General features: G+C 44.0%; 2 protein-coding genes across 2 annotated transcripts; both read left to right on the top strand.

The window, feature by feature from the left end:
- Nucleotides 1-3,956: 3,956 nt before the first annotated feature.
- On the top strand, nucleotides 3,957-8,250 carry tmem25 (transmembrane protein 25; the record flags this gene model as incomplete). Its single annotated transcript, XM_079165892.1, has 8 exons — nucleotides 3,957-4,035; nucleotides 4,574-4,921; nucleotides 5,020-5,310; nucleotides 5,501-5,632; nucleotides 5,771-5,804; nucleotides 6,920-7,029; nucleotides 7,998-8,081; nucleotides 8,177-8,250. The coding sequence occupies 8 exons, from the start codon at nucleotides 3,957-3,959 to the stop codon at nucleotides 8,248-8,250; spliced, it is 1,152 nt and encodes a 383-aa protein (XP_079022018.1).
- A 1,979-nt stretch (nucleotides 8,251-10,229) lies between these two features.
- On the top strand, nucleotides 10,230-12,433 carry LOC306701322 (T-cell surface glycoprotein CD3 gamma chain). Its single transcript, XM_079166601.1, has 7 exons — nucleotides 10,230-10,283; nucleotides 10,602-10,672; nucleotides 10,812-10,832; nucleotides 10,926-11,099; nucleotides 11,240-11,383; nucleotides 11,889-11,950; nucleotides 12,057-12,433. Exons 2-7 carry the CDS (start codon nucleotides 10,624-10,626, stop codon nucleotides 12,141-12,143), a joined length of 537 nt encoding a protein of 178 aa, XP_079022727.1. The 5' UTR covers nucleotides 10,230-10,283; nucleotides 10,602-10,623; the 3' UTR covers nucleotides 12,144-12,433.
- Nucleotides 12,434-14,324: the final 1,891 nt, after the last annotated feature.

The raw sequence follows: 14,324 nt of genomic DNA, 5'->3' as shown, positions 1-14,324 counted from the left end.
GATCGGACGACGCCTTGTGCACATGGCCCCTCCTGTGGCAACCAAAGGAGGAAACTACAACTACCATTACACCCCCCCCCCCCCCCCCTCTTTTTGGCCTCGCTTTGACGCTCCCAAACAAGAGGGACGATCGGAGGAGGCGATCCCTGCGTCCTGTAGTTGGATACACCTGGACCGTCAAAGGGGAAACATTTCAGGAGGCGACCACAGGAGGGAACGGCTCCAATTGGACTTTATCCGCAGCAGAGGAATACGAGGTCGGACCTTTTAAACATATCTACCGAGGCCTGTGCCCTGAGCGCAGTCGGACGGAGGCTACAGCACACGTCGGACCACAGCAGAAGACAGAACCGCCCTTCTTTTTAAATTGAGTTTTATTTGTTGGACCCTCCTATTTATCCTCCCATATACAGGACCCACTGGGTCTATATAGGGCCAGCAAAGAGACTGTGGTGCGAACAATACAGCTCCACTTTGTATGTATCCATACTGGACAGACTTCACGACACCTGGCTGCAGCGGTTGACTTTTCGTGCGCTCTTCATTCGCACCGTGTCGCTTCCTGTTTCGCCAACACTCGCTCCCATTCAGAGCCGTAGGAAGTAGCTTTAGTGGTAAATCACAGCCTCTAAAACAAAAGAGTGTTAACACTGAAGTAGGGTGGATTCACGAGATTATTTCTGCATTTTCTGTTTTTTCTTTCCCCCCCAAACGGAGTTCGTGTCTCTTTGGGGCAGAAGGAGCTGGTGTTCCCGTTCCGTCCGGCCTCCAGCTCTCATTCGTTCCTCTTTCAGATCCCTTCTGACTTCCTTCGTTGCTTACGCTGAGCCAGAAGAAGTGAGATCTGAAAGAGAAAACAATGGAGCACTCGGCAAGTTATCGGGAGAGGAAATGGAAAGACACTGCGTGTCTCTTGTCCCACGGCGGGATAGAAACTCTAAAATTAAGACCGGAGGCTCCGGCTTGTCTGATATGGAGATGCTTCAGATCTGTGTTTGGGAGGGAAAGAGCAGAGGCACACAGGAAGGGACAGCGTGTGAGTGGAAAGCACTCGAGTGATGGAGAGGTGAAGCTTCACACACATCTTCTGCCTGATCAGACCGACCCTCCTCCTCCCCCTTCAGTCTTTTCTCTCCATCCCAGCCTCCCTGCTCCTGTTTCTTAGGTTCATTTTGTTTTTCTATTGGTTCATTTTTGTCCTTTTTGTTTTGTTGTTGTTGTTTTTTTTGTTTATGTTCATTTCTGTTGAGTACAAAAATACTAAAGTGCAACAACAATGATTAAAAAGAATATCAACCAAACTGAGATGAATAAATAAATATATATAAATAAAGAACTAATTTAAAAAGGTCATGACTTGTGTCTTTGTGTCGCCTGCTGCAGGCCGTTCAGAGTCGTGAAGGAGCGTTGTAAACGCTTATCGTGCAGTTTGAACACGATATTACTGGAATCATAAAGGACAATGTCGTGTGTTAGACTACAACACGTTTTTCTTTCTTATCGCTTTGATTTTACATTTTCACATTTTACTTTTCAGCACGTTCCAGACCGCCGTTGATTTCGTTCATGTTGAGACTACTGCAATTAACGTAATGTCTCATTTCACAGCTATTTTTATTAATGATTAATTTCTCAGAGATGTCTTCAAATAGCTTGTTTTGTTGTCCAACAGTCGAAGACACTAAGTTTACTCTCACATAAGGCTGAGAAAATGTTTGCCTTTTTTTTTTTCTTGAAAGACAAAACACCACAGTTCCTGATTCATTTCTTTGTCCATTGACCAATCAATTAATGAACCAAAACTGATTTATATACAACATAATATAAACAATCTTGATTGGGATCCCAGAGACTTGTTAATGTAAAGTGAGTGGGACATTTTACAGTTTAAAAAATCCACTTATCGGTGCTCTGTAGTGGACAAACGATGTAATAGAGACACTTTCTGAATTACCACACGCCTACTTCGGCCTTCGTGTCCTGTAACTTCCTGTTACTTATCGGCTGATATATTTTCAATAAGCTAATCTCTTTATCGTCTTGCTCTAGTTGCAATGTGATGATGAATGTTTTTGTTTCACAGCCGAGCTCCACTTCATCTTTTGGAGAGCCGACGGTGGTTCTAAATCTTTCCAGATACAAATGATTGTTGTAATGTTTTCGGGGTGAAAGGTGAATGTGTTCCTTTGCTGAATGCAGCAGGAGTTACCTGTTTATGTCCGGCACCAACCTGTCCTGTCAGCAGTACGTTATCTGTTTACATTACAGCGATGCAAATGTCTTAAATATTCAGCTTGTTTCACCAGTCACGAAGCCTAACCCCCTTGTTCCCCTTGTTCCACTGATGCTTGTGGTGTCGGTAAAAGGATATAAAGTTATTACTAGATGCATTGCTTTTTGGTTTTCTCATCGAAACCTGTTTTCCAGGCACTTTAGGACAAGAGAGAAGGGGATAAAAGACAAAATGGCCGGTTTTCCAGAAGACTAATTCAAGCGTAAATGCTGTCATTAGCACAGGACCTATACCTGCTCTATAGGCTTGTTTCCTTTGTCTGCCTTGGGGCTGCAGTGCTCTGCATGCTGCTGCTCCGGTCTGTGCAGCTGCACTGCAGAGGCTTTTTCACTCTCAGTGAGCCACGAACAGCGTCTGTATGTCAGTTACTTTAACATGCTCGGTTTATTAACATGAAGGATGAATGACAGGAAGAGAATTATCCCCCATGAACTGACAGTTTACTCTCCTCCATCCACCACAATTCAGTTCCAAGATGTAGATTGTTAACGATCGATGTTTCTGCACAGAGCTCCTTCTCTCGTCTTCCAGCCTCATCTCCCACATCGGCTCTTTTTTATTTTTTTCTCTGCTCACGACCCTGTGCCCACTCTCCTCTCCCTCTCTCTCTCTCTCTCTCTCTCTCTGCAGCCTCTGCTCCTTTCCCTTTTCCTCTCTGCCTTCACTCTCTCCCTCTTTCTCTCCATCTCCTCGGCTGCCTGCTCCTCTTCCTCACTCACCCCCTCCTCCCTTTCCGCTCTCTCCTCCTTACTGCCTGCGTCAGCCAGCAGCCCCTGCCTGCTAGTAAACGCTGCTACTGGAGCTGCTGTACCCTGCAAAGAGCCGTGTGTGTGTGTGTGTGTGTGTGTGTGTGTGTGTGTGTGTGTGTAAGTGTGTGAGTGTACGCAGATGGGAAAGCAACTGAGTCAGGGAGGGCTGCCTCTCATCTCTCCGCTGTTACCACCATCCTTCACTTCCTCCACCTCCGCTGCCATGGAGCTCCAGCAGGCTGAATCACAACAGCATCTGCAGAAAGGGCTGAGGTAATATTTTGTCTGTGTGTGTGTGTGTGTGTGTGTATTGAAGAGGGCTTTCTTTTCCGTATTTACCTCGGCATTGAGATGCCTGCATGCAGCCTTACAAAGTGCATTTTTTTTGGATTGTCAGTGCAATCCCATCATCTTCAGCCCTGTTCAACATCCTCTAACGTGTGCAGGAATGTCTCTTGATCGTCTACATATGTGTGGGATTGTGAGTGTTTCCTTCATGGCTCAGTTCCTGCTTTCGTCCGGAGTGCTCGCACATATCACATGACCCAGATTGCAAGCAAACACCAGGCATCACTTGTCCCCCCCCCCCCCCCCCCCCCCCCCCTGTACTCACTGTACGTGCGTACACACAATAACTGTCGATCCAAGCAGGCCTGTGGATATGTAGTGATGTGGTGAGTCAAAGTTAACCGGGTGGTGAATTATGTCGGTGTCCTTGCATGCTGGGTTTTTGTCAGTATTGCATGGAATTGAAAGTTCCCTCTCAGTAGCTCTGTCTGCCTCTGCAGGCCTGCATCTCAATCTCAACCGTCAATAATCACAAACCAAAAACCTTTATCGTCAGACAAAGATGTCCGTCTCTGTGTAATTTCTAGGTAGATGTGTGTGTGCGCGCGGTGCTCAGTCGGGCCAGTATGGTGTGCGTGTGCCTGAGGAGGTGGGCATCGGGCTCTGCTGTCGTGTTCCTTCACACACTGGCCTTGTCCTGGACAGGTGAGGCGCTCTGCAACTGTGACGTACAGTACATGACCTGTTTGACCTTTTTTTGCATTAATGGAATTCAACCAAAGATGACCTCACGATTATTGCTCTGCACCCATGTTTATGACAACGGCGTTAATAACAGGTGATAAAGGTGGAAACAGTTAAATAGCCCAGCATGTTTTTACCTTGTGGTTTTAAGGTGTAAGTTAGTGAGCTCCAGAGGTGCTAGTATGAGGATTTAGTTAATTTAGGCAGCCAGTCTCTGGGCTAAGCTAAGCTAAGCTAACCGGCTGCTGGCTGTAGCTTCATATTTAACAGACAGATGTGAGAGTTGTATCAATCTTCTCTTATAAATTGTTCAAAAAATATGGCAAACTATTCCTTTAAGTTGTAATATTTGCGTGGAGTAACACTACACATATAGAGTCATTCATATGCAGGGATACATTTTCAGTCAGGCTAACTACAAGTTGAGTTTATTAATTTGTCATGTTTTGCACACAGTCTTTTTTTTATATCCACATCCACATCAATGTTGTACTCACAGGTGCAATCGGGCCCGCCGCCAAAATTGACGGACGGCACCGAGCTGCTGTGACACTGCAGGAGAACGTGACACACGGGTTCAACTGCCAATCAGACGGCTGGGATCCCCGCGCCCCTCCCTTGCTGACGTGGTACCTGAACGGGGAGCAGCAGAGAGACCCCCCGCCGAACCGGGGCCGGCTGGTGATGACGTCGCCGCGGGAAGATTTTGAGGTCCCGAGGTCGCAGACCCATCACAACAGCACCTTCTCTCTGCGGGCCAGGAAGTGGGACCGGGAGCTGGTGTGCGTCGCAACGAACCCCAGGACAGGAGAGAGCCACAATGCCACGGTCACGCTCAATGTCCAGTGTGAGTGTGTGTGTGCGCCAAATATTTCTGGATTGTAAGCTGTTTTCTGTTGATCCAGTGAATAAAGTTCTTCCTCTCCTCCGTCCTCCGTCCCCCAGTTCAGCCAGAGGTCCTGAGGCTGAACGCCCACTACAGTGAAACCTCAGACCCCGGCCTCTCCTTGGTCCTCTTCGCCTTGGTGCGGTCCAACCCGCCCGCCACCATCACCTTCGTGGACCAGTCCGGCCAGCTGGTGGCCAACACCTCCGACTTCTTCATCCTGGACTCCCGACACTACCCCTGGTTGACCAATCACACGCTGAAGGTCACGCTGGGGAATCTATCAGGGAACATCTCGCTGAACGTCAGCAACAGTGTGGGAACGGTGCAGAGCAACCTCACACTGGCAGGTCAGTGATGACAGAAAGGGAAACCAAGAAGGTCTTCGTCACAGCTACGTCATAGCTGTTGCCTCATCACACCTGAGAGTGGAATCATTGCTCTCATTTAACGCACCATAAAAAAGCAAATAAGCACAATTCACAAAACGGTCAAACTATTCCTTTAACTCTCTCTCTCTCTCTCTGCCTCGCTCTCCAGAGTTCCTGCAGTCTCGTGTGGAGGTGCCCATTCTGGGAATAGTGACTGGGGGAGCCATGGCCTTCATGGCCCTCCTCATCCTCAGTCTGATTGTTCTCTGCCTCATGCAAAAAAACAAGAGCAAGTCCTTTGGTGAGACTAGAGTGTGTTTGTGTGTGTGTGTGTGTGTGTGTGTGTGTGTGTGTGTGTGGGTGTAGTGAGCAGCTCGGCTGTAGCGTCGTGCATTGTAGCGTATAACACTTACTCAGCATCTCCTTTATTGTGTTGCAGATGAGCCAGTGGAGATTCTGATGACCAAGAAAAGGTGAATACAATAATCAGACTTCAGTCAGTGGATGTTTGTGTGACCCACTGGACTCAGAAGGCAGAGCAAGTAAAGCAGTAACGCAGTAGATTGATTTATGGTCAGACACTGTCTCCTTTTGACCACCAAGTGGTGATATTTGGGGTTAAGTTTCAATTATAAGCCCGCTGTAATTGTCTTGTTACCAGATATGTGGTCTCCCATATTTTGCCTTTCTTCCTTAGAAGAAATAAATTAGATAAATGGAGGTCAGAACCTCTTAAGTTTTAGGATTGACTAATGGGTGAAATGCATTGATTTCGTTCAGAAAATTTCACTTTTAAGAGAGTAATATATTAATTTTCCTATTAACACTGTCCCTAGAAGCTCATTGAAAGAAAGAAATCTATATTACATTTTGGGTCAAATCCAATTATTAGCTTTCTTGCTGCGAGTTCAACACCACTCTCCTTGTCTGTAAATCAAATATGAAGCTAAAGCCAGTGGGCTGTTAGCTTAGCTTAGCATAAATACTGGAAACTGCTGAATTTTGTTATCTATGAACCGAGCCTGGTAAGCTCCCCCCCCTGTTTCCAGTCTTTGTGGTAAGTTTAGCTAACAAGCTGCTTAACTTAGTATTAACATTCAGTAAGAAAGCAAATAAAATAAGTTTCCCAAAATGTTGAACAAAATGATTCCTTTAAAACGTCACTTATTCAGTCATTACGAATCAGAATCTCACAAACATGTTTCACCCCGTGAACAGGCAGGCGGTGTTCTACAGACTTTAATGTAGATGCTAATATGCTAACAAGGACTTAGCATTACACATAATCACATCCACCTGTCGCATGTAGAGAATTGAAACTTACTTAATGTTGATAATAGTCAATTGAGGTTTTTTCGGTTTGTGGAAATCCCCAAACTCCTTTACAATCTCTACAACCGCTGATTCTGTATCACACACTTATCACCGCCTCTCATCTGATCCTTTCCATCTCAGCACCATCAGCGGATTGGAGGGAAAACACTGATGAAAGCGTGTTTGTGCTCTAATGAATATTTGATGTCCATCCTGCAGACCAATATTACGTCTAATCCAAGTGGGATATCTCTCCTCCATATTTCCTAAACAGTGACTCGGCCAACCTGAAGACAGAGAAAGCTGGTAAGACCTACATCCCCCGAGAGAACATGTCTCTGCCGTCCAACATGCAGCTCAACGACCTCAACACTTTGAGAAAAGGTACGAGTTTCAGAAAACACCCTCACCTCACACACAGATGGTTGGAGCTGGAGTGAAGGCCGGACATTGGCTGAGTACAGTACATGCCAAGAGAAATGTTAGTAGCATATGTAATATATACAATATATAGATATGGACTGTATGTGGCAATCAACAATTTACAAATGTGCAAATACTGCAAGTTTTCAAGCCATACGTACAATTAGTGAACCTGTGAAGATGGAGGTTTATTTTGAAAAGACCGTATGCATGTAAAACGAGCGGAAAATGACACGTGTTGCTGGACTTCATCGCAAAACGAGAAGTCACTTTTGGTTTGTTTGAGGACACGTTGCTCCTGAACACATCACTGATCTGCTTACAAAGCTCTCCTCGCTCTCTTGATGATGGTCTCCTGGTTCCGTTGGCTTCAGAGCATTTGCCCCCCGTTCTACTAATCTCTAGAAAGAAGCAAGTTCAGTAGAAATGTTTAAATTAAGGCTGAATACCGATCTTTACTACAGCCTACTCCTGAACGTAGTCGGGTCCATCACCCTTTTAACATCCCTTTAACGCTGATGGTTTTATTGTTGTTGATTTTATATGGTGTGTTATGTGCTTTTGGTTAACTCCTTTTACTTCCCTTTAATACTGATGTTTTTAACGATTATTATTTTATGTGCCTGCTGTGTGCTTTGTTCTACGCATTCTTTTTTTAATTGTTAAGTGCATTGGGACCATGCTGCATGGCAATTCTGCACTTTAAATAAAATGGCAATGTAATGAGTACATAGATGTGAGGAAGGATACGCCCGTACTAACTGCTGTTAGTTGATACCACTCCCTCACATTAGATTTGTATCAGTCTCTCTATCTTGCTGCAAGGAAAAATTAAGTGCATTTTCCCCAAAACCATCCCTTCAAACTCATCCACGCATCTCTTTTGCATTCCGTTGTGTCCTCCGTCCTTCTTGCATCACTTCTCGCAGCCCGAGAGGCCGCCCAGCAGAGCAGTGTGGGCGAGAAGAAGGAAGAGGAGGAGGAAGATCTGTCTCTAGCCTACGCCGCCAGAGGTCAGGCAAATACGCTCCATTTTTCTGACTTTACATTCGGTGTGGGAACAGCAGTGAGTGTGTTATCCTTTGTGTTCCCTCTGAATGCTCCCCAGGTTTTGCCAGATATCCGATGGTGGGCTACATCTACAAGGCGAACAGCACAAGCAGTGAGGAGATCTGGCTCTGACTGACCTCCAAGTTCCGCACAAACTCACACGCATGCATGCAAAACTACTTCCAACCGTGCGGCTCTACCAAGAGATAACCAACAACTGCCAGTCTGCCATTTCAACCAATCATCAGTCACCTTCAAGCTGGACCAGGATGACGAGGAACCAGAAACTTTCTTCCTCTGTCACGGTATCAACACACAAACTTGAATTTGTTGTTCACCAAAATCAAAAAAGTGTCGATGTTTTTGTGTCTCTGAATCAAGATCTCTGGTCTGCACACCCCTGATGTGTTGTCTCAACAATGCAAAGTATGAACTCTACATAAATATGCTCATGTTCTGTATGTTTGGACATGATTTCCTCCTGTAACCACATGCTCATGATGTCTCCCCCCCCCTGTCGCGTTATCGGAATGCGTCCATCGTTCTATGCTACCACCGGAAAGATAAATGTTCCTGTACGTGAGAATTTGATGCGTAATATCCAAATAGGATGGTTACATATTTATGGAGTATGTCCTCGTATATGGACATGTAACAAGTCATGTACTGTATATTTGTATGCATCTGCATATGTGTATAAAAGAGGACGTCTAATAAAGATAATATTGAAATTGTATGAACTAAATGTTGGGGCCTGCTGTGGTTTTTATTGGCGCTCACCAGGGGGCGCTCTTATGTGCTTTTGAAGCCGGAAAACATGGAGGACAATCAGTCATGAGGGTGTTTTTGACGTGGTGCTAAAGATGAGTGTGTTGTTGAAAGTATTGTTGAATTTGATAACAATAGCAGGTGCAGGAGATGAATAATGCATGTCTTTATGTTTGACTGTGTGTGTGTCTGTGTGTGTGTGTCAGCCAGGTGTTTGCTCTAGGTCACAGGTTGTTGTGGCTTTTCTTCAGACAGGAAGCGGATTTGTGTTGTGGGAGCATCTCTTTGCTCTTCTTCTCTCTCTCTCTTTTTCTCTCTGCTGCTTCTTCTGTGCTGAACAGGGAACACAGTCTGGCAAACATTCACACAACACACACAGGGAGTTTAAATATTAATCTGCACACGCATGGCTGTGTTTGTGTCTTTTGTTTTATTCCAGATGGAGCAGCTCCACACGTCTCCAAAAGCAACCAAGGAGCACGTAGCAGTCGGTGTGAACACATGGATCAGTCGTTTCGGCTCATATGTGGCTGGTAGTGACTTTATTTTTCACAGTCAATATGAAGATCTTCCTTCACAGATTGCTGCGCGTGTCTTTTGGAAAAATTGCAGATTTGACAAAATGTCTCATGGCATACTGGTGAAATAAAGATATCGACGTAAAGTCCTGGTTAGCGGTCGAACAGAGAATGAATCAACAATTATCTGCAGCTTCCCCGCTGCCAGTGTACTAAATATTATAGTATATTCTGACATCATCAGTGGAAGAAATATTCAGATCCTTTACTTGACTAAAAGTAGCTGTAAAATACTTCATCACAAGTAAAAGTCCTGCACTACTTGAGTAAAATACATAAATATTATGAAAGAAGAAAAAGCACTCTACTTTAATGCATTATAGTGTTAGATAAATGTATTATATACTAAGTAGCACTTTATTGTTGCAGCTAGTCGATTTGGAGTTAGTTTTAACCATCTTCTCAGAGTGTTTAAGTAGTTTAGTCTCGCAATGCTTCGTATGATAAAGCCTCTTCATATTTTTGAATGTAAAATGGTGGAGCAAGAAGTTCAATATTTCCCAAATAAAGCGCCATGAAATGGAAATAAAAGTCACTGTTGTACGTAAGAAAGTAAATGAACTGTCAATTCCACCAGAGTCATTTATTGGAAGTCAGAGACGCACAGTCCTCCAGACGTAGAAACCAACAAAGCCTGAGACGGAAAATACACCAATCACACTCACTTCCCTCACACACACACACACACACACACACACCTACACACACACACACACACACACACACACACACACACACACCTACACACAGTCTCTCTCACTTCAACAGACGGAGACTGGGTGCTTTGGCAGCAGGGACACGGCAGCTCTTTATTTTGAGGTCAGTACTTTTATTTCAAATATGCTGTATTTTCATCTAACTCACATTGTGTTGTTCACCAGGGTTTGCTTTGATGGAGGAGAAATAATACAAGTTGTTTTAAGTAAAATAAACGATCGCAAAGTCAGTTTGTTTTACAAATTAGCCAAATACATTTTCATAAAATAGCACCCTGTATTTCGTCTCTCGTCATCGGTTATCTGTTACAATAAAATAAAATGGTTGACAATGGAGCAGAAAATGGCGCCCTTCCTGTTTTCTGTTGCGTGCCTCCTCGTACTCGCAATGATCTGAAATATCTCGCTCCGTCAACAGCAGAGCTCCGAGGAGTAAACACACGATGAAATCAGTTGTGGCCGCCTGTTTGCTGCTGCTTTGGACGCTGACAGGTAGGCCTTCAAACATCTTACACCAGTTGGGGTTCAAGTAACAAATGTGCCCTTTAATCTTTTTAATAGTAGCAAATTGTTTGGCAGTTTCATTAAAGTAAATGTTTTTTTTATGATTCTTTCCAAATGTCTCCCACAGCACCCGTCAGCTGTGTTGAAGGTAAGAGGACTGCGTTATTAGTCACATTTAGTTGCATAATAACAACTACATGCTTGAACTAATTATGTTAAAATCCGTCTTTTTCTTGCAAAGAGATTGAAGTGACCGTGACCCCCACCCTTAATGGGATTAAGCTGGGCTGTAGCGCTGGTTATCACATAAATCCTGACTCACTGGAATACAAAGATGAGAAGTCAGGGGAGTACACGTGTGTTAAAGATGATGACGACAAAAAACATGGAGCAAAAATCTATGTGAAGTTTCGAAGTAAGTTCTGCAGCAAGACTGCATGTTTTTGTGTTTTCTGTGTACTTTTATTCTTGTATTATTTGCATCCACAGTATTTTAAGTACAGTCATTTTTTCAACAGTAATCATATTTAGTGTACTCTGTGTACTTGTGTCCAGCCTGTGATAACTGCATCGAGCTGGACACGGCTTCAATAACAGGAATGGTTGTAGGAGACGTGGTGGCTACCATTGTGATCGGAGTGGCCGTCTATCTCGTTGCTTCTCAGAATCGGATCGGTCCAGTCACCTCTCCCAAGAAAAGTAATACCTCCCTCCCTACTTCCTTACTTACCTCCTTTCCTACCTACCTACCTACCTACCTATCTAAATACCTCCCTCCCTCCTTCCCTCCCTCCCTACCTATGCCTCCCTAACTCCCTCCCTCCCTCCCTACTTACCTTCCTCCATCCTTACCTATCTACCTCCCTCCTTCCCTACCTCCCTACCTATATCCCTCCCTCCCTCCCTACTTACCTTCCTCTGTCCTTACCTATCTACCTCCCTCCTTCCCTACCTACCTACCTACAGTATATCCCTCCCTCTCTCCACACTTACCTTCCTCCGTCCTTACCTATCTACCTCCCTACCTCCCTACCTACCGACCTCCCTACTTCCCTCCCTACCTACTTATTTATATACCTCCCTCCCTAGCTCCATACCTACTTACTTCCCCACAACCCTACCACCCTACCATCCCACCTACCTCCCTACAACTCTACCTACCTTCCTACCTACCTATCTATAATATCAATGAATCTCTCCTCAGGCTCTGACAGACCGCATCGTTTTGCAAATGAAGGCAGCCGAGCCCCCAATGATCTCTACCAGGTGAGCTGAAATGGGAATTTCAATCGGCATGTGATATTATCACATTAATACAATTGAAATGTAACGTTTTCTCTTCCCTTTCTTTACCCCACCTCTCCTCCCTCAGCCTCTGAAGAACGGTCCGAGAGACACGTATGATGTGCTGAAAAGGAACCGTCAGCAGCAGGGTGCAACGGGTGACACTCATCCCTAATGTCATTTGCATAGCATGATACCATTTTAGCTGTTGTCATTTCCTTTCACTATGCCTGTAAGATATCGCTCTCACTCGTCACATAATGAGTGACTTGTTAACCTGTTGCTGTATTTATCAGTTCTTATTTTGGCAGCATTCTAACTGGCCAGTGTGGTATTTTCATTCATTATCTATGTTTCTCTCTTCCTCTCCTGCGAGGAGTGCTACAACAGTATCATCACTTAGAAATTAAGTTTTTATTTTAACGAAACTGAAATGATCGTGATGCAAAATAAAATAAATAATTGAGGAACACAAAATGTGCTGTTTTGTCATGTTGAATATATATCGTGTTGGAAAGTAAAGTACATTTACTCAGGTACTGTACTTGAACTTGCTACTTCTACCCCAATGCATCTCAGAGATAAGTATTGTGCTTTGTAATACTACATTAACTTGACAACAAGGAGTACTAGTAACTTTTCAGATTAAGAAATATATCTAAAAAAACATAACGCTCTGTTTAAGACTGACCTCATGGCATGTTTGGTTTGTGACCGCTTATAAAAAGAAAGCGTAAAACTAGCTCCACCTCAACCAGCTAACACAGTACGAGGCTGCTTGATGATGCATTCGTATTAATCTAATCACGTAATACATAATAATAAATCTGTCACAGGGCTTAATGAGCACTTTAATTTATACTTTATGTTATAATCCAGATTTCCATGAAGTTTAACCCAGTGTCTGATACCGTTAATGATTGCTACTTTTTCAGCAAAAGCCACTCAATTTATAAACCATAATTACCTCTAGATACAGTTGTTTAATTTTCAGTGGCAGCCATATCATTAAGTTACCGGTAGAATCTTAAGCACTGTCTCTTACCACCAGTAGGTGAAGCCAAATTAAAAAAAGGATTATCACTTAAAGTACATTTTGATGGTGATACACTTAATTTATTGTAATTGAATTCAGGGATCTTTACAGTTTTGTGTGCTTTATGTGGTAGTGTCCCCTGGAAACACTTTACAGTGTATTGTGATTTTTGTGCAGCATGTTTTTCTATTTTTGCACTTTTGCAAGTGTCACTTTTTTAAGTGTCAAATTGATGTTTTGTCTATCTACATGTGTTTTCTAAATGTGCAGCTCTCAGTGACACCGTGTATCTTACTTATAATGGAGTATTTGCACTTTGTTGTATTTGTACTTTTACTGAATACTTCCTCCACCACCTGCTTATTGATGCTGTGTTTCCTTACCATCTCGTAAGGGTGAGAGTGTTTCCGGGGTCTATTTCAGTCTGTTGCACCATAACAGGATAAAGTATCGACACACCGAGAGATAGAAACAATTACATAAGGGTAAAGATCAGAGCAGAGAGGAAGGTAAAGAAAAAAAGAAGGTTAAAATAGTAACAGAGAAGAGGAGGAGAAGAGAACCCCCCCCCCCTTCTTTGATCACTACTTGGAGTTGACTTCTTAACGCTGCTGTGACAAAGCTACAAACTGCAGTCCTCCACCTGAGGAAGAGAAGAGAGATCAAGCAGCGAAGCTAAGACAGCTCGGCTCCGAAACACAACTCTGATCAACCCACACACCCACGTACACACACACACACCCCTACACACACACACACACACACACACACACACACACACACACACACACACACACACACACATCTCACTAACTTCTGACTCAATGCTTGTGCACACACACACACACACACACAGGCTCATGTGCACGTTCATGCATCGTGCTCACACAACCACATACACTTGTCGAGTAGATGTAGGTCTGTGTGCAGGAACGGTTTGACCCCCCCCCCCCCCCTCTACCTCTTTGTCTGTTTCTCACACAAACACACAGCTGATGTTAGATGGAGATAGCTGAGCAGTAAGTGTGGGAGTGTTTCCACTAAACATACACTTCGGAGTTGCATGCAGAATGATAGACTTATAACTCATTAGCAGTGTGCATGGAGGAGAAATATTACGTCGTGTTTCCCCACGTTCATTCCCAGCCGTACAGCTGTGCCCAGTCACTGCTGGGAAAAACAACAGTTGTAGGCCAAAACATGATGACACATTTTCCATTTAATTCATCGTTATGTATTGAGACATGTTTTCAGAGATATGTCAGATGTTTCCAAAGGCAGCATGTCACTCACACGAGAGACACGCTGGCGATAACAGAC

Source organism: Pholis gunnellus (assembly GCF_910591455.1).
Source record: "Pholis gunnellus genome assembly, chromosome: 9".
Taxonomy (NCBI): domain Eukaryota; kingdom Metazoa; phylum Chordata; class Actinopteri; order Perciformes; family Pholidae; genus Pholis; species Pholis gunnellus.
Note: the sequence above shows the minus strand (reverse complement) of the source record. Positions and strands in the feature narration are given on the sequence as shown.